Source organism: Melospiza georgiana, chromosome 1, assembly GCF_028018845.1.
Source record: "Melospiza georgiana isolate bMelGeo1 chromosome 1, bMelGeo1.pri, whole genome shotgun sequence".
Lineage (NCBI taxonomy): Eukaryota > Metazoa > Chordata > Aves > Passeriformes > Passerellidae > Melospiza > Melospiza georgiana.
The window spans coordinates 150,196,283-150,217,564 of NC_080430.1; the positions used below are offsets into that span (position 1 = coordinate 150,196,283).

At 37.4% G+C, this 21,282-nt stretch overlaps 1 protein-coding gene across 3 annotated transcripts in view; it reads right to left on the reverse strand.

Moving 5' to 3' along the window:
- The window catches only part of TRAPPC9 (trafficking protein particle complex subunit 9), a 451,106-nt gene that overhangs the window by 219,945 nt on the left and 209,879 nt on the right, over window positions 1-21,282 (reverse strand). For all 3 annotated transcript variants that reach the window (XM_058033362.1, XM_058033351.1, XM_058033367.1), the window contains exon 21: window positions 18,216-18,306. In XM_058033362.1, the coding sequence (XP_057889345.1) occupies window positions 18,216-18,306 (91 nt within the window). The remainder of the gene's footprint in view (window positions 1-18,215; window positions 18,307-21,282) is intronic.

Sequence of the window (21,282 nt, forward strand, 5' to 3'; positions counted from 1 at the left end):
TGGTTAATAAACAAATGAAGACAAGAGTATACAAAGATAAAGCAGAAAGAAGAACAGATAAAACCTCCTCCAGAAAAAGAAAATAATTCAGAAAACAGTAATTATAGGCAATTACAGACATAGCTTTGACATTTCCACTCTCTCACAAAATTTCTGTATTTAAAGTATGAAAGTAAAAGACAACTGCCAACAGCTGGATGTCCATTGACTCTGTGTTAATAGAGGCTGGAATGTCTTTACTCTGTGATTATTTTCAACCTAACTCTGCACAAGGAAGAAATTCAGGGGAGAATTTAATGATTACAAAATGTTTTAGCAACTGATTTGCATTGAATTTTTCATATTTACTGCAAATTTGAGTGTCAGTAGATACCAAATTTACCAGCCTTCAGTTTCAGGCCAAGGCAAAACCAAGGAGGAGCTTTTGCCCACTGGACTCCAAAAGACCTTTCTTTGGTTTTACTAACCAAAACCATCAATGGTAAAAAAAGACAAACAAAACAAAAGCAAAAACAAAGAAAAACAAAACAAAATAATTTTTTTTAAATGCCTCTGTCTCAGAAATGTTTGTCTAATAAAGCAAATTGGGTGGTATGTGAACAGATAACTGTGAAAACAGCAGCTGTGGGGGAAAAAGAAAAGGATGTCACAGTGGTTGTAAAATTTCAACAAAGACACAACTACTAAAGTAATTCCAGCCAGTCTAAACCCTAACAGGAGTGAAATAGTCTAAGAAAGCAAGAGAGATTGCAAACATGGGACTGCTGAGGACTAATGAGTACAAAAAGCATCAAGATTAACTACAGAGGTGGAAGAAAACTCACATACAGTAATACTCTAGCAGCTAGTGCTGGTATAGAGCATTTTCACAGAAAATAAACATTATTTTATTTTATTCTAGGTCACAGCCTAGTGACCTAGAATTTACTTTCTTTCCCCACAATACCTAGGCTGTGAAAGGTACAAACATATGAAGCTGTAATAGATGTGAAAGTCATAAATAAATAATTTATTAATCTGCAGTTAACATAATGGATTATGAGTTTATGTCATTTTTATCATGTTCTCTGCTGATTCCTTTTGTAGTCTGAATGAGCCTCTCTCCACCTCTGCTTCCTGCTCCTCTGAGTGGCTCCTGGCTCACAAGATGGCAAAGCAGAATTAAGAGCTGCCCCCTGCCCTCCTCTGTGCCCACCCAGGGCTGCAGGACACACTGACTCAACCCCCAGCCTCATCCCACCCAAAACCAGAAGTTTTTCTTTTCTTCTGGTTTGGTTTTGGTTTGTTTTTCCCTGCTGTTTTAGTGAGTTGAATTGAGTCACTGTGCCATGAAGTGACACAGCCAGAAACACCTGAGTTTCTTTCACATAAGAGTGAGAAATGAGAGATAATGTGACTGAGCAACATCTGGCAGTTTTGATAGGAACAACCCATTACTGCCTTGTCTTTTCACAAAGCCATACCCTCCTTCCTCTGTCTTTCTCTTCAGCCTATGCCTATTTACCTAAATCTCATTCAATTATAAAAAAAAAGTAGAATTGAAAACCCTTCAATTTCCCCAATTCTTTTTTGACAATCTTTCAATTTTTTGGTTTATTTATGAAGAGAGGACAGGAGCTGCCTGTTAATGTGTGCTCACTCTGTGCTGCTGCCTGGCACAATTCTTGCAGAGGGAACAATTTATCAGTTATAAGCACATGGATTTAGCCAAATACTGCACAGAAAGCTTGGGAAAGATTGTGTTAAAAACTGGTTTGGGTATACAGAAAGAGTAGAATTAAAATAATTTCCTGATATGAAAGAAAATGTTTTAAAAGGTATTGGATAATGGACTCCATGTGTCAGAAGATAGGAAGCTTCAGCAGCAAGACCTTGAATAAATTCTCAGAGAAGCACAATTAATTTCATTATACCCAGAGAAGAAAGTGTACCCATCAGTGTACTATTGTACTCACATTTTTCCTGTGCTACATGTTTGGTGAATAAAAAGGGTTACATAGCAGCTTATTATTATTAAAATATGATTACAGTGCCTGTGTCTCCCCAAGCAGCAAAAACCTCCAAACTCATACCCTCAGAAAAATCTTTTCATTTTTATAAGCCATCTGTCAACAGGCCATTTCTTCTCTGCCTTCCCTTTGATCATAAAACCCTAATTTTCTCAATGTGGCAATTAATCTCTTTTCCCCCTGATTTTTATATAAAGATATTAGAAAACCCTCTGAAGCCTCCACACTGTAGACTTAGCTAATATATGCAGACTTTATTCCTATAATTATGCTTTTTCCCCCTCTTCCTTTCTCCCTTCTCCCTTTCACATATCATCTATCATATCTTGTTTCAATAGGACCACATGATCTTTTTGTGCTTCCTGAGTACCTACCCAGTGTGCTACAAGCTGTCCTGTGCCAGACAGAATCACCCACCACCCACAATTCTGCTCCTCAAATTACCCACAGAAATGTCCAGGTTATTTTTCCTTTTGCAAACTCCACACTGATTTTATGCCTCCTGTTCATGCACTGCTAAAAAAATGAATGGTGTGGATGTCAGGCAGAAAAGTGCGTGCCTGAAATCCTTCACTATTTCAGCAGATTGTCTTTTGCTCACATTAGGTCTTATCTCCTTTAACAAAAAAAAAAAAAAAAAAAAAAAAAAAAAAAAAAAAAAAAAAAAATTAAAAACCCCAACTTTCCTAGAATGAATCTTTTGAAGAATGGGTATTGAGACAGTCTTTGGGAAAATAAAATCATCCTGCTAAGAAGCAGAACATTTAATGTGATTGGATACATCACTCCCCAAGCCTTCATTTCATGCACAAAATCCTTTTGATGCTTTATACCTTCGGTGTCACAATAAAAATATCTTCTTATTACTGAGGCACGATAAGAGAGTAAACAGCAGCTGTGTGATAGCACTGATGTAGCAGAACAAATCCCCCTGAGGATTCTTGACCTTTCAGCCTTGCTTTTCAATGCTGCACCTAAAAATAGCTTTTCTCCACTGCCAAACATTACAGCTCCATGCTGCAGAATAGCAATGAGGAGCTTTATGCTCTAATGGCTTTGCTATAAATAGAATCTCTTCAATTCTAAAAGCTCTTCATTAAAAGGATTAGTGACTACAACACACAACAGGAGCAGCCAATACCAAACCTCAGGCTTTGCAGCACAGGCTGATTTTAAATTTACTCAATTTTAAGGTTTATGAAGTAACTGTGTAATTTGGTGAGTAAAACAGAATGAAAAAGAACCCCCTCCCCCCTTCCAGGCAATGTTTTGGAGGGCTGATTTTGATATAAAATTAATAGTTTGTGGAATCAGCTTTCTACTATTCTCATTTTCTCCAGTTCGATGCCAAATTGACTGTATAATGCAATGTCAAAATGGAGCTCAAAGCCACAACAAAACTGATGTCAGTGCTTGAGCATAACAAATGATCAGTTCTCTGCTAGAGCAGAAAAATTCCCATTCCTGAAGGGACACAAATTCTCCCAGGGCTGGGCTGTGGCCTGCCTGTGCTGCAGCAGGTGCCACATTTGGGGACTGAAGCAGGAGGGTGACAAAGGCAGGATGACAAGGGGAGCAGCAGAATGGGAATCCCACTTCCCATCTCAGGGTAAGCACCTAATAAAGCCTGAATTAGGGGTGGGAAGAAGCCATGGGAAGAAGACCAGAGACAAAATGTAATTAAAGCTGAAATTAAAGCTGAAATAAGGCACATTTTTTAAGTGATGAGTTATCCCAACATGGCAACACTAAAATGCTGACCAGCAAGTCTGAAACTTCCAAGAAAAAGATAAACATTACTTGCCAAATGAGAGATAAATTGACCATCTAGAAATATTAGAAGAGGACAAACTTATCAAATACTCTTTTTTACAAAAATGTGTCTGAAATATTCAGATATTTTAAACTTCACTGGTACAAATGGTGGAGAATGAGCAGTCAGTCAAGGAAATTCAACCCCTCTGAGACTGACTGCATTTGAAGATATGCAGTAACTTTGCATATCCACTGGAAAAAGGAATCTATCCCATTCCTAGGTGCAGTTCACTTGCTCCCATCTTAGCCTGGCCTGCAGAGCCACCTCTCCATGAGCCACAGCAGCCAACAACCAGCAGTGCTCACAATTAACGATGCTCACAAATTGGCTACTGCATGCTCCAAGCACTGGCCAGTCCTGGGCCCACACAAACAAGACTTCAGCCTCAAATAAAAGGCTGTTTCTTGGAGCATCTCCATGTGTATTGAACATCTCATCCCAAAACATCCATCAGATAGATCAGAAGGTGATCAGGATGATATTTACTGAATATCAAGCCTTCAACCCACTGAGGTTCTTAAGGACAGGAACATCTGTCTGTGGAGCCATTCTGTATTTTTAATTGACAAACCAGTGCACCATCTGATTGCCCATCAATGAATTCCACTCATGGGTCTTTGATTCTTTGTTCTAAGGTTCTGCAAATGTGGTCTTGCTTCAGTACTTTTGTTTGAATTAAAGCAGATGTGGTAATGTTGTTCAAATTAGTTTTTTTTAATAAAAGCCACAGATCTGAGTAGTTGAAAGCAATAACTATATTCTGGGTTTTCCTCTTTTATATTTGTTTACTTTTAGAGAACAGAAATTTTATCAAACATAAACCAAATTTAGATTACCAAAATAACTAAGGATGGCTTTTTCCCCCTCTGACATTTAGACAAATGGGAAATTTTGATTGCCTGCAAAAATTGCTAATAGGCAGAACTGCATCCTTTTTTTCATTTTAAATTAGAAGATTTGCTACTAACATGCCATATGCTGTGTGATATGTTTAACAGAATGTTACACTTCTAATTGCATACCAATCAAGGCCTCATATTTTTCAACAATTAGCAGAGCAAAGTATAAATTTCCTCGTGTCGTTGGCGCTTTCAGGCATCCAACAGTGCCTACAATATTTCAATCCACACTTGTTCCAAATCCCAAACATGATTCCTCTTCAGGGAGAGACCTCCAAATACAGGAGACTGAAAAGGAGAGGATCGGGGCAGAGGAGAAAGAAAAATGTATTTCTACAGCACCATCCTTCTGACTTCCCAGGATTTCCCACAAAAGTCCAAGATATTCAACCCCAAAAATGGGGAGGGGATCTGAGCTGGGATTTTATGTGAATCTCTCCATAATATCTTGACATCTTGACTGGATTATATATATATATATATACATGAAGAAAGAAGTCTGCAGCTATTTCTGACATTTAAGAATGTCACAGAATGAATTTATCTGTACATTCAAAAATCCCCCATTTTCAGGGATGAAGAAAGGAGATGTTCTCTAGTCTTGGCAATTACACTTAGTTTGAATGGAGTATGGGAATGGAAAAATCAGGCAACAGCTCTCCAGGTAGATCTTGGTAAATTTGAGTTTTAGGGCAGCAGAAGGTATCCAATCATGATTTTCACCATACAGTTTTCAAAATTTTCAAGACATTTTATGCTGATTATAGTTCATTTTTTATTTGTATCTATTAACTTGCTTGCTGATATTCAAATTTCACTAATAATGATGAGTTTTCCCATCATATCATTTATTATTTGTAATGGAGCACAAGTGAGCTACCTATTGAATAATAAGATGGCTTGGATGCATTTTAATCCCTGTTTCAAAAACGAAAAAATCCTCAGTGACTTTTCTCCTAGACATTATCACAGATAAGTGAAATTTTACAGAGTAAAATATTTACTTGTGTTTATTCCTGTGTTTGCAAACTTTAACAAATTCAGTTTGCCATCAAAATATGAAGTCAAAAAATTAAAGACTGGATAATCACTGCTTATAAAGGTGGTTGCAATGTGTTATTAATTAGCACATATCATGTACTCAAATTTATTTTCTAGTGAAATGCTCAGGGCCAGTGGAAACTTCAGCACTGGAAATGTTTGAAGCTCCACATGAATCTCCTGTTTCATCAGTGTTATTTCAGAAAACCTCTCCATATAGCCTCCTCTCTAGATCTCTGCCTGTCTGGAAAGGCACAGGAGTCATCACTGTATTATGTCAGTTTAAAGCTTCTTCTCAAAGGTGGTTCAAAAACTTAATTACTGCAAGTTTATGTATAAATAGTACCATCCAACAGTATTACCTAATGGGATACTGGGAGTAAGTCTGAATGCTTTTAGCATGAACTTCTGGGAATAAAGACAATAACTGAGCAGCTGAGGGTCACATTCGGAACCTGTGCCACCAAGAAATGTCCCCAATCCATACAGAAAACAGTGAAGTTCTAAGTAGAGGAGTAAACTATAATGTGAGAGAACTGATGGCACAGCCAGCCTGCTTCAAAAGCTCTGAGTTTTAGAACCTACAGGCCACTAAATCTGAATAAAATGCAGTTCCTGGGATAAATGACATCTCTGGTTTTCTGCAATGTTTTGGTCCCTTCACCTTTAAATTTAGATATGTAGCAATTTTCTGCTGAGTTCATACCATCAAAATATCCAACTGAACTTAAGGTTTGCTGATTATTATGGCACTTTGGCAAACAAACAGCTCCACACTCTGAAACTCCAGCTGAATGACAGAGGTAAATGCCATCTGTGGTATTTTACATAAATTAGGTAAAATGACTGGATTATTACCAAGTTGCCAGCACCGGAGGAATACAAAAGACATTTTAAAGGAGAATGAGAAGGATTAAGAATGATGCCATGCCATATATCAGAGTTGGTGATTTCACTCAATAGATAGCCTAAGAAATTATTTATTGCACTAACAGAGGGGTTTGTGAAGGTTAATTCTGCATGATGAACAAGTGGCTGGATTTGTTTTACTCTCTCAAAATAGCAGAAGAGTTTCATTGTCTGCCACTGTGCCTTTTGAAGAACAGCTTCCAGATTATCAGCGCCAGCCTCGATTACGAGCTGCCTCCCCTATCAGATGTGTATCACTCCATGTCACACTCCTGCTCCCTTCTGCTCATTTTTACTTGTCTGATTCATGCACAGCATTCTCAGAGGTACAAAACTAGGTACTATGACAGCCACAAAGCCAAAACAATTCCTCACAAGCAAACAATCCTGTATTGCCTCTTTGTCATTCCTTGTCTTGTGCCATTCAGAATTTTTCTTACCTTTGTGTAGCATCTATTTGTTCTGCAGGGATTTCTGAGTATTAATGACCCCAAACAATTGCACTACAACCTTCCCAAAAATTCAGTTACCGTGTAAGAAAAACTAACACAAACTTGAAATTCACTTGCACATCTAGGGTTGCTAACAACTGTTAAATTTCCAGCCTGCAAGGCTGACACTGCTTTATAACATTATTGGTCATGGTGCTGAGTACTTGAAACTTGAAATTTAATCAAAATTAACTTCTAATGATTTTGGTGCTTTAATTATTCTGTATTTAATCAAAATGACTACATTATTATCAATCTTAAACAGTCAAGATCCTACTAGAGATACACTAGAGAAACACAGCAGCAACTTGTCAAACCCCAACAACTCTCACGTTGCTCTTAATTCAAAAACTTTGGTATGAGCCAGAAGGTTTAACAAGCTGGATTTACTCCATCACTGCCTGTTTCAAACTCCTGCTTGTGAGACAGGCAGTGCTGGTTTCAACAGCTTACATCATGCTCTGTGAAATACTAAATATTCACTATAACTTGGTGGTTAAAGAAGGACAGCAGAGAGCCTTGGAAATGATACCACAGATTCATCTTAAGGTGGATCATTAAGGATCCATGCCAGGAATAATGCTACTGAAGATCTAAGCTTGTCAAGCAGATCTAAGAAAACAAAAACCACACTTTACACCAGACACAGACAAAGGCTACTGAGATAACTGTGGGGTGAGAAATAAAAAAAAAAAAAAAAAAAACCCTCTGCTATCAAAGAGACTCGGAGAGTTAGTCCTGACTGCTGTCTCAAGATGCACAAAAGAAAGAGCAAGAGTGATAAAAGGCAAACATAAGAGACTGAGAAAAGCTATTTCAACTAAAGAACAATATTGACATGAGAACAAAAGAGCTGGAAATGAGTCACAAATAAATTTAATCTTGAAATTCCTATTTGCAGTAAGGATCTCAGACAGAGCTCAATAAGTTTACAAAAGGCTCTCCAAACAAAATTATATTGAGACACCTTCTGCAGTCTACTGAATTAAATAACATGAAGATGTATATTTCATGTTATGAGATTAATTTAAAGCAATATGCAGACAAAGCACAATCTACTAAGTACCCATGAGCAGAAATCATCTCCTTCAAACATAGCCAAAATGTTTGACAAAAACAGTTCATAATTAGTGAACGGTGAGCACATTGCTGATTAATACCTTCATTAGGAACAGATGTTCAGAAACTCACTCGTTGATCCAGCAAAAATACATACAAAATTATAGCTGCTAGGAAAACAGAAGAGGTCATTTTGACTCTAACAGGCAAAAGTTCAGGTTGTTCACTCCAAATGACAGCTGCTCACTGACCTTATTTCCATCCCAGCCTCAGATCTGAGACCACACTTCTCACTGGCTTTTATTTTCTGTGCTCCACAACTGCTTTTTGGCTATTTGGTTAGTGAGATAAACCTGGATGGTTTCTTCCTGGAAGTGAAGCATGCATGTGAGAAGAGAGGTGCTGCAGTTTGTTGGGAGTCGAGCACCACAAAGGAGCTCAGTGGGCAGCACAGTGTGGACACCCAACTCAATCCTCTCTGGGGGATTTACACCTGGGCCTCAATTACTGGGCACAAAGAAGGAGCTATAACTATGTCTCATTTCAGAGAAGGGTTCCAAGGGGCCCAATGCAGAGGTGCAAAGCTGTGTTTTACTCAGCCTGAGCTCTGAGTAAGGCCAAGCCCCAGCCAAGAAGCCCAGCCAGGTCTGAGCTGGTGATTACACCCCAGCAGGTGAAATCTCCAGATGAAATCTGCAGCCTGTGAGCAGCATCCAAGCAGCTCTGACTTCATGTCCTGCTAAAACAAATTTACTAAATGCTCCCACAGATGTGGGCACTGATGGAAGGCTTCCCACCAGAACCATCTGAGGCTGGTGGCACTTGATTGTGCTCTCAGGTTTCTGATTTATGGTCTCCAATGCTTTTAATACCTGGGTTCTTCCTTTGACTTCAGCAACTCAACCCCATCTTTCACTCAGAAAACTGACAGTTGACTCTTTATCAAAGCACAGAAATGTAATTATCTTCTGACACTTCTTTTAATTATTGAGGATTGCTCCTGCTGCCTTTTCTTTCTTTCCTGAAGTTTTCACATGAGGCAACCAATTACTTCTCTGTGTAATTCCAAATACTGTCAAGATATTTTATCCTTTCCATATCCTACTAACATTTTTAATTGACTCTTCCTTATTTCATCTCATGTGTCTGGCCTTGATATAGAAATTCTGTAACAGCTCTGTGTCTGATATTATTGAGCCACAGCTTCATATGACACTATGCAAAATGCAACGAGTAATAAAAACCAACTCGAGTATCATTTGACAAAAGTCCTTTTGAACAAAGCCATCCTACAGAATGCATTTGCTCAGCTTCCCGTTTATATTCTGAGATGGAAAAATGTCTCTTCTCTCTCTGTAACTTTTTCTAATGTGTCCACAGGTAATGAGAAATGTCGCTAAAGTGACCCTGAATTTATGCTTAGTAAGGAAATAGACATTATATAAAAAGTCCAAGTTCCCTATTGAGTATACATTATGAAAAAATACACACAATTAAAGCTCAGAAAATATTTTCTGTTTCACTGGCTCCCTTTGTACAATCAAATCAATTAATGATTCAAATCAAACACATGAAATTAAGTTTTATTATTTAAATTAAATCCATTAAGTTTCTTAATTCAAAGGTCTGGGATAGAAAATAAAAAACAAAAGTAATATCTAGTTCTGAAGGGACAACAGGGAGATGCAATAGACTAAGAAAAATCACAAAATGGAGGAAAAAAATCTCATATGCTAAAAAATAGACAGCTAGATGTCAAACTTGAGAGAGACTGAAAAGGAGAAAATGAAAGGACATGAAAGAGAGCGCTTCAGTCAAAGCATATGTTTCTTCATACAAATCTGTCTGCTCTGATCTCTGTTTGTGCTGCTGAGGTTCTGACAGTTGGAAGCCATTAATTTCAGAATTACAAGGCTTATTGAGCTGGATTTATGGTCTTTGCAGTTGGTAATTCACTTCTGCTTCCTTGATGAAGTAAAGGACTACTGCAGAATGAACAATGAAAATGAAGCTGACTTCCCTCTCCTCAAACATCTGGAGAACTTCTGCTGATGGAAGGTCACACAGGCCTTAACCAATGAGTCAAAATACATGAGGTGGAGGAAGAACTTGTCAAAATATTTGGAAAAATTTGCTTTTAGTAGAACAAAATAAGAGGTAAATGTTCAATTTATCTTGATTAAGTACAAACTTCAATCTACAGCAGAGTACATGAGCGCTTCTACTGAGAAGATGTCACAGTCCAGTCAAATAACAAATTTTCCTGGTGAAAAAGGGCTGATCCCAAGCACAGCATGGCCAGTGAGGCAGCTCCTTTCATTTACAGCATTCCTGGCCTTCAGTCCCAAGCATGTTTTTTAACAAAAGCAAAATAAATAAAACCAAAGCTGAGAAGTGTCAGCAGGCAGAGGAGGAAAGCTCAGTGTCAGCCTCTGGACTGAGGACTCCCCTCCTGTTTATTACCCCAAATCTCATGTAAAACCCGACCTACCCAGGCTGTTCAGAGTAGTTCTCCACTACAATTAGCATATTTTCCATTTCTCATTCTCTACACACTTAAATGTACAATTAATTTAATTGTTGAGCCATTAAAATCTTACCTGATCAAAGCATTTTTCTTGCTTCTCTTGTTAATACATACATCTTCTGATCTAATTTCCATTTTTAAGTTGTCCACAAGCTATAACATATTTTTTCTAAATTTTTATTCAAATGGTATTTTCTATGCTCATTAAAGTAATAGAAATCTATTTCCCTGCAGATTCACTGACATTTTTTCACCAGCTACCTTACAAGACAGCTTTTTTGTCTTTTCAATCTTCTTCCTTACAATTATCTTCACACAGTTCTTTTTCAATGTGTAACCCATTGTCATAATTATTACAGAAGCTTTTCATTTTTTAATTTGGATGTTCATTTAATCTATTATTCAATTTACTTCTAACAATACCTAGAAAATGAAGTACCTTGCATAACTGCATGACAATTTATCATCATTATGGTGTTTCTCAATCACCTATTATGGCTTAACTGAAATGTCATAAGGAATAATCCTATAAAGAAGTAAATAAGGCACGGCTGTTCTTTTTTTTTTTTTTTCCTTTAAAAATATAATGCTTTTATAAATTAAATATTGAACATAGTCTCTCAACACAAAAAAAAATGTATTAGGCCTGATCAAGCTTGAATGAGTTAATTTTCCTTCTTCCACAATGTCCTGCTTATTTTTCTCTTTTTTGTAGCTGATTAAACACCTTTTGGTACTTTCCACCAGTATCTCTACTGGAACATTATTCTAAAGCCCTTAACATTGTGCTGAAAACCATCTATGTTCCCATGCCAAAAGTTGCCCTACTTCAGCAATTTTGCTGCCCTCCTGGTCTTCTGATGGATTCCTGGAGAACAGTCAACTTTTGATTTTGCTAATTAAAAAAAATGCATCTCAGAGACACTGCAACTCAAAGCGAGCAGACTGTAGATCTTCTAAATAGTGAACACAACGCACTCACAAGATTTTCTCAGCTTTGAAGAATTGATGAAATTTTATTCAGTGTAATATCTTTATAGCATAAAGCTGCTAAAAGTCTTCATTCCCAGATCACCTCTGAAACTACATTTTCTTGTTCTGGTTTGACTTGAGCTCTTCTGGTAAGAAGTTTCATTAGAGGTTTGGACAAATGTCACCTACACCTTTCTTCACAGCTGAATTACTCTGGTGGCTCAGAGTAACACCCAATTAAATAATTTCCAACCACTTCAGACAGCTGAACTTGTAGCAGATTTCTGTGTTATTTCTTTCAGAACAGATAAACACCTTTTTTGGACTACATTTCATCCATTTCATTAATGGCATTTGGTTTTTTCAATTACTGAAATATTGTAGAAATACAGAGGGAGACTTTTGGCCAAGACCTGCAGTGACAAGATGAGGGAATAGGGTTTCAAACTGAAGATGGCAGGTTTAGATTGGACTTAAGCAAACAATTCTTTACAATGAGGGTGGTGAGACAGTGGAACAGGTTGCCCAGAATATCTGTGGATGATGCTGGACCAGTAATTAGACTTCTCCAGTATTTATTATCCCTTTTTCCCTCCCAGTCTTCTCATTGCTTTGTTGGAAGTTCTGGACCTGAAGCTCCAGGTGTCAGTCCCTTCAGAACTCTGCTATGAAGTAACCACTGGGACTCACACAACCTCTCTCAGGCCATTCCATAAGAGGTTTTGTTGATTTATTTTCACTTCAGGGTTCTCTCTTTATTCTTAGCAACTTTCCTTTGAAATCACTACTGATCTGGTTATATCTGAAACCTTCTCTGTGTGAGTTTTTCTTTTCAGTTTTGAGTAACCAAAGCTTGGGTAGGAATCAGAAACAACAGCTGCTTCAAAACACATCACACAACAGTGTGTTTTGACATGAGAGACCATTATTCCTGTGCCAGATGCCCCAGTTTCATCAAGTTAGTCCATTTTTTCTGAGTACTACCCCAGTCCCTCAACACTTCCCAGGAACTAAAGCATGTTGCTTGCTTGACATTGCCAAAATATCCTCCAAAACAGCCTGCACACAAGCTGCTAAGATATGGAAGGGTTCCCACCTCTCTTGGATCTTAAAAATAAAAATTAAAAACCTGAAGATTTTTCTAAATGGATGAGAAAGGTCGGTTACCTTGCAAAATCCATTTATCACCAGACTGTTTCTCAGTTTTGGTCGTCCTGTGAATCAGACTGTGATTTTCTACCTTACTCTTGAGATTTCCTGGCTAATGCTCTTGGGTTCATCTTTCCAATGATGACAATGGCCAGACTACTGAAATGCTAAAATAGAAATCATTGTAGAATATTTTAGTTTGGTGAACCAACACAGTAACATTCACCTTTTTTTTCAAGTGCAGGCCCTTATATACCCTGCTGATTTCTTTGCATTTCCAAGCCTGTATCTATATAATATAAATTATCCTGTCTAGGACCTAGGAGGGGTTTGTTTATTAAAAGAGAAAGCAAGACTACTTCCTTTCAGCTCCCCATTAAATTCAGTCTTTGTAAACAGCTTTGGAATTTCAAATATGGAGCAGCAACATTGTAGGACTGACCTGGCTAAAACCAGACTCTGAATAATGTTCTTGTGTGCAGAGATCTGGATCATTTTAACTAAGCCCATGGGGACAAGATTGTCCAGGGGACAATCAAAACACAGCTTAGAGGTGCATCATTTACTCACTGGTAAACACTACAAAATATTTTCCTGTGTATTTGGGATGCAGTCATCTCACACTGTTGAAATCCCTTAATCACATGAATTATGGAAAGAGAGATTTAATTATTGTTTAGGGTCAGGCTGAGAACTACAAAATAAAATTGGTGTGCAGCTTCAGTAATTAATGTTAATATCCACAAAACATAAAGCTGTGAAAACTGATTATGATTTGGTTCTGTCTAAACCATACAGTTAATTATTAAGATAATTTATTTTTAAAGTAATGCTTCCATAAGATGCTTTGTGAAACTTTACCAGACTGAACTTCCAAACAAGCTGTCATGAACCATATGTTCATAAAACATTTCAAAAGACTTTAAAATCAACATCTTCTATTGATTCCAGCTACCTCTAAGGAACAATTTAACACCACCTTCACTTCTGAGTTTTTTGGTTTTCTCTAAGTACAATACTCTTACATGCTGCAGTAGGCACAGAATTTATGGTAGGCCCATAACAAGGAGTGCAGCATTTTCTGCCAATAAGTAAATAATCCAGACTTTGTCTACTGCCCATCCCTTTTCTTATTTATGGCCTGAGCAGCATCCAGCAGCAGTGATTTCAGTTCTCCTGTAATCACATACTAGGAAATAAAATGCACTGCATTGTGCAAAGGCATCCAAGTACACTTAAACACTAAAACTGTACTGAAATTCACATTTTTTTAAATGAAGAAGGGAAGAATAAATGAAATGAATGAATGAATGAATGAAATAAAAGAGTGAATGGAAGCAAAATCTATTTCTGGACCTTTTCCATGGTGAAGCTTGACAAATGCATGTTTCTTGGAACACTGCTGTTAGTAATATTAGAGTTCATGTATGATCATTGATTCTCAGTTATTCAGTTAGTTGCTATGGAGAAAGAAAAGCATTTGTTTGATATATTAAAACCTCTAGCACTTTTCAGTGTCTACAGTTCTAAATTCCTAAACCAATTTTCTCCAATAAATCTTCCCTCTTATACTCATGAGGGTCATCAGGGAAAGATTCCTATACCTGGTGCTTGAAGGCAGTGAAGGAAGTTAAATTTATTTCACTTTATGCAGGAGAACTCAAAATAAGTTTCTGTTGTGAAAACTGTTTACAGCACTCTCAAAGTGTCAGGAGCCTCTTGTTTCAGAGGAACTTCTCACTGAATGCAGGAATATCCCAAGCCCAGCCCGCTCCTGGGTCAATCAGGAGCCAATTTCAAACTCAGTTCAAGTTCAAATTCTATTTCAAGTTCAATGGAATCTGGTGCACACATTTGTACCTAAGATAATTTTGCTATGGAAATCAGCAGAGCACCATCAAAACTGAGAAGTTTTCTCTCCTGGGATTTTGCTTGCTTGCAAAGTCAGAGGCATAAATCAAATAGAGATTGAAAAAGCCCTGCCCAGGCAGCAGCCAGAGATGACTCCATCAGATCATTTCCAGCCCCAGCATGGCTTTTGAGGAGGTTTGGTTCTCCTCATTACACACTGCAGGCTCTGTTTCCTTGATTTGATGGAATTAATGTATTCACCTCAAAACCATATCTATGCCTACATTTGGTTTGGTGCCCAGCTGTAAAAAGAAAATATGTCATAAATTTTAGAGAACATTGAAGCTGCTGGTGTTGAGCAAGATGATGCTTTTCAATTACATGTGATTTACTCACCTGCCTCACAGACAACTTCATTTTACTGAGATCTCCTAAATCTTAAAATCAATTCTAACAACACATTAAAAACTCTCACTCCATCCTTTCAAGTATTTTCTTGTCTTATGATTCCTCATGTTTTAAATACTTTTCCCTTCCCCATTCATTAAATTATAAAACAAACTCTTCTCTACTTTTTCCCCGTCTCTATGACAAATTTCAAAGGTAACTTCTTACCCTCAGACCAAAATTTCAATGTCACCGACTTTTGATTCTACTCTTTGCCTTCTATTTAATGAAAAAAGGACAGGATTGTCAAATTTAAATGAAAAATTATTTCAATATGCTTTCATAATTCCAGAGATGTAATATTAACTCTTATATGAATTAAATATGCCAATTTTAAAAGGAGTGTTGGAGTACAGCTTCTACAAATTTGAATAAGAGCCAGTCATTTTTTTAATCAAAACCATGTTAAATATTCATTCATATTTCACTGTGAGCACTTATAATAAAGTAAACCCTTCAATGTGACCAGCAGTATAGCAAACTCCTTGAATAATCATAGAATCAATTTTATTACATGAAACTGAGCCAAATTTTTAGCCAATTTATGCAAAGGCTATGTCACAATGATAGCCAGTAGTAAAGGGTTCACATTAAAACACAAGTTATTGCTAACATACAGAAAAACAAAACTCAAAGCAAAGCCAGGCTGTAAATACAAACAGTGTAATGATTAAAAGAAAAAAAAAATCCAGCTGATGCTACAATATTACAGTATTTTAAACTCTTAACATGTTTCCATGCCTGTAAGAATTGAATGGGAAATGTATTCTGGCACTGAAAGAGAATTTAAGTCCAAAAGAGTTTGTGTGACATTGCCTAAGTGCCTGTACAAGGCACACTCATCCCCTGGCTGTCCAAACATTTCAACAGCTCCTCATTACTCCCACCCACCAATCAATAATAACAATCTCTTAATTCCTCCTGCATCCCACACATTATTAAGGAAAAAATCCTCCTGTATTGCCATGGTACAGTCTGGAGGAACTGCAGGAGCTGCAGGTAGGGTTACCTGCCTACAGCTCTACCAAAGATTTAACTGCTGAATATTCCAAAATATGGTGAACTAAAAGAAGCTAAAAAGTTTCCATTGATATTAATTTTACATTTTTGCTCTTTTTTCCAAGTAAAATCAGTCATTTAACCAAAAATGTCCTTTTCAATAATCTCAGCAGTAAACTACAGCTTCCACATGGACATACTTTATCTGTTATACAAAACAGATAATATTCATTAGCAGTTTGGGACTGGGAAAAATCAAACAAAGAAAGTTAAGTAGACTTCTGCAAAACTGAACTTTCCACTAGGAGATGTAATATAAAAGTGGTAGCAAACCAAGCATTCAGTATCCCATAGGATCTCCCTTTCCCTGCTTTGCTCAGTGTAGAAAATTAAAATGTACAACACCATCAGTCAACAGGCTGTGCTTCAAAAGATTTTGCAGCTATGAAGCAGAGAATATCACAGAGTTCTGGCTGAAAACTCAAGTAACTGGGACTCTGTAAGTGAATTAATCAGCAGCATGAGAAATAACCAACCACAGGAGATTTTGTTGTAAATCAGTACTATGTTCATGGTTTTCAACCACTGCATCAAAGATCACTATTCAGGCAGGAATGCCAGGCACAATTCTATGATTCAAAAAGCCTCTTTTCCTAAGAAAACAGTGGAATTTAGCATAAAGATAATTAAAAGGCACAAACCAAGAGGCTTCAAAAAGCCTCTTTTGCTAAGAAAACACTGGAATTTGGCATAAAGAGAATTAAAAGGAGCAAACCAAGGGTGCAGGGAAAGAAGAAAAACACATTTTTCATCCTTAAGCTGATGTCTTATGCACAAGTGCCAAAGGAAGGTTTTCCACCACAGAGCCCAGGTTACAAACCTGCTGATGGTGAAAGCCACTCTGCAGAGCCCAGAAGTGACCACTGAGCTCAGAACACACAAACCACTGACACAAACCACTGGTTTTACTGGTCCAGGGCAATCATGGCCAAATCCCATCAATCATACTAAAAATGTTGCCAAATCTTTGAATCCCCTGAAGAACTGAGGCCAGGTAAGCTTGATTTTAGAGGTAGCTGATTATGGCTAAAGTTGGACATACTTAAAACAAACTACTTTAAACCATTTTTAACTTCTTATTTATGCTCAAAGTGCTCACAGGTTTTAACATATGAGTTGAGGGTGGTCAACACATTTGAAAAAGACCAAAGAATTAAAAGAGTGCACAAATAATGGAGTTTGGGGTAATTTCAATTTTAATAATTAACACAGGCAATAGGGATGGATCATTGCTCCCTAAAGTTGCTCCTCACTAGGTCATCAAAGAATTAAAATATGGAGCAGAGAGTTAAATTTGCTTTAAAAGCAAAAGCTTTGGCCACAATTTGCTGGTGATCTGGGGACTTTACCTGAAACCTGCAACTCACATGGAAATGTTGGGGATGAAACATCTCATGTTCCAAAGCCTCTGAATAAGCCTTGTTGAGAATCTCAGACAAAAGTTGCATTATTATGACTCTTCAAAATTAAATTAATTCAGTTTTTCATTGTGGGAACATCATTCTAAATGGAAAATTAGGACAAGTAATTCTTCTGTGCTACCCAGAGTAAAAACATTTTCTGCACCTCAAAAGTTAGTAATGCAATTGTCTGGACCATAATAAGAAATATATCACAAGGACATTACCATTCATATGAAAAAAAATCAGAGAAATTACTTTAAAAACACACACTGTAAGAAAAAGGGGAAGTTTAAGTAGCAGCCACCTCTCATACAAGACAACTAGAACTGAAAATTACAGAAAAAAGTGCACAGTCAGGTTTCCTATTTACTACCAACCAACAGTGGTACTTAAAATAAAACAGATATCAATTCTACATTTATCTTCAGCTAACTAAAACACCTAAAGGAAAATAAAATTCCTATCAAAATCTTTGCTATCACAGACTGTCAGTAAATGAAAACATTATCATTCTCATGCTGCTGAAAATTACAAGCCCATAGATTCTCTATAAAAGATCATCAATAAATTTGTCAGCACTCACCCCACTGGAGAGGAGCCAACTGCAGATTCTCCAGGACCAGCTGATTCAGAACCCCCTCCACACTTGCCTCCCCTTCACGCTTCAAGGAAGGGTAAATTGGAATTAAGGAAAATTTTGTTCCAGAGAGGAAAAGGGCATGGGATACGCACAACTTTTATTATTGCAAATCAAAAATTCCATCTACAGATTCATTAATATGGTTTATTAACCCATCAATCGACCAACAGTAAAAGTAGAGCAGTTGATATCTTCTGAAAATTAAAATTTAATTCCACTGAGGATGGTTAAAGCAAAGGTAAAACATACTTGAACCATAATAAAACACAAGGGTAAAAAAGTGTAGGAGCTGCAAAAATGCAAAACCTTTCAGTATGTGGCGCAGGATGAGAATTCAGAAGGATAAATGAGGAACAATCTGAAAACAGAGGTTAAAATTTGATAGGGCAATAGAAAACAGAACAAAATTTAACAGGGCAACAGAAAACAGAACAAATGTCTGCTAGGACAGCCCTGGCTGCAGACTTGGTGCCAGTTCCATGGGATGTTGGGCAGTGACCGGGTCATTACTGAGGGCAAACATCACACCAGAACCACGGGCACAGAACCTGCAAGCTTCCCTGCATGAGCTCAGAAACAAGCCCAGACTGAAAAGTGAACAAATTAGGAAATTGTTCTTACTCTAAGGACAGCAGAGCACTGAAATAAACTGTTGTGGACAGAAGAATCTCTTTTAAAAGGGCTTCAAAACAGGTTACACAAGTGCTGAAATAAAAGCATACACAATACCTCATGTCATGCAAAGCCAGTATCATGCACTTAAACAAATTAATAATATTTTTGTGTGATGATTCAATCAAGATAACATTTATTTGTAACAGGAAGAGTGCTGGATTTCTTTTTTCTAATTCCCTGACTGCAGAAAGGCACTGGATTCACTGGGCTTGGAAGCACATGCAGATGTCAGCACCATTTTGTATCCAGGTATGTGTCCCACCATAATTAAGGAATAAGCTCCTGGTGAGGTTCATCAAGATTTCAACCAACTACTCCAAAAGTACTGGAACCCTGGTGCTCAAAAACACCTCAAAAAATAAAAGAATATCTGAGCTTTTATGAACAGCTTCTCAATGTGATCAGTCCCTTTTCTGTAAACCCTGGAGATGGACACACAGCATCTGACTGCTGAAGAACAGATTCACCTGTGGCAGTTAAAAGAAAATTAACAAAAACTGCAGATAACTAATTTCTACCACAGGACACAATCTTGCAGGGTCTCCAGGAGATTTAAAGAAAGGTCTTGAAAGCTCAGAACAACAAAAATCTAACAGTGATTGAGACTCAAGAGCTCAGAGATGATAGAAGTGGAAAATCAATACCAAGTACAGGATTCTTGCCATTATTTTTTAAAAATATTCTCATTATGTCCTGAAAATGTCATAAATAGCGCCTCATTTTTTTCTCCTAAAAAGACCACAAATAAAGAATTCACAAATCCCAAAGAGTCTGAAAGCTGTAAACACCATTAAAGAAAAGCATCTATTTGGAAAACTGAAGGCAGCAGAATATCACCTTAGAATAGTGCTGCTGCTGAAAAATGAGACTCAGAACATCAGCACAACTCAATAATTTCCATAAAAAGCACTAGAGGGTAGAGAATAATTTGAATTACTTCACAGATACAGCAGATAAATAATTCTGTTATCACATCTTTAATCTAAGGACTGTAAGTGAGAGAAAACACTAATAAAAAGGCAGTATTTAAAAGATGCTTTAAAACAGAGTGGCTGCCATTAACTGTAACATTAAACTAACTTTAATGTAATTTACTTACAACAGACTCACAGTGGTGCCTGGAATATCACAAATTTTCACTGTTTAGAGCTTCATGGGAAGCTTAATGTCTCAACTAACACTATAAAATTATAATAAAACAGGTGATTCTCCCTTCTTTATCGTTGGTAAATGCTACCAAAGCAGATCCATGTATTCAGAGGTAGAATATTCCACCTAGAACATAAAACCACAGGAGACACATCTGAGGTGCTGTGTCCATTCAGGGCTCCTCAGGACAGCAGAGATGTGGAGCTCCTGGAGCAGGACAAGAAAATGAAAGGACTGGAGCATCCCTCTTGCAGGGAAAGGCTGAGGGAGCTGGGGATGATCAGCCTTAAAAAGAGAAAACTGAGAGGAGATCTCATCCCTGTCAGTGTCTGCAGGGAGGGCTCAGAGCAGGGACCAGGCCCTGCTTGGTGTGCCCAGCAATGGGACAAGAGGAACGGGCAGGAACTGATCCCAGGAAGTTCCACCTGGACATCAGGAATCATTTCTTTCCTGTGCAGTGACCAGATTGTCCAGGGAGTGTGTGGGGTCTCCCAAACTGGAGATATTCCAGCACTGTCTGGACACAATCCTGTGCCTGTGCTCTGGGATGGCCCTGCTGGAGCAGGGAGCTGGCACCAGGTGACCCCACTGTGGTCCCTTCCAGCCTGAACCATTCTCCAATACTATTGGAAGTTTTCTGGTCACACATTTCAGAAAAAAAGTCAGAAATCAAACTGAATGGTTCTTTGGAAAAGCTAAAAGAAGCTTTAAAAACCCCCAAAAACAAACCCCAAACAAAAAAAAAAAATGGGGAGGGCAACAAAAACAACTCAAAAATAAAGCAACAAAACCAACAAATAAAAAAACCACCAATACAAAAAAAAAAAAAAAAAAACAAAAAAAAACACCAGAAAAACACACAAACTGATTAACAGAGGAAAAAAAATATGTAATAACCCAAAAGCAGTTTAAACTTTCACAGCCCAAATTTTCAGATAAATAATCTTCCACCAAGCTAATTTTTAACACACTGCTTATTGTCATCTAGTGGCAAAATGAATTTTATAGACAAGAAACAGCTCAGTGAGTGTTCTTGTAGATTAATCTGGAGGTTCAGGATCGTATTTGTTTATTTTTCAAACAAACTGATGTATTAGTTTATCTTAGATACATGGCTATGGATTGTAGAACTGATGAGAAATTTCAACTTTCACCATTCTATGTGAAAGAAAGATGCAGCATTTAA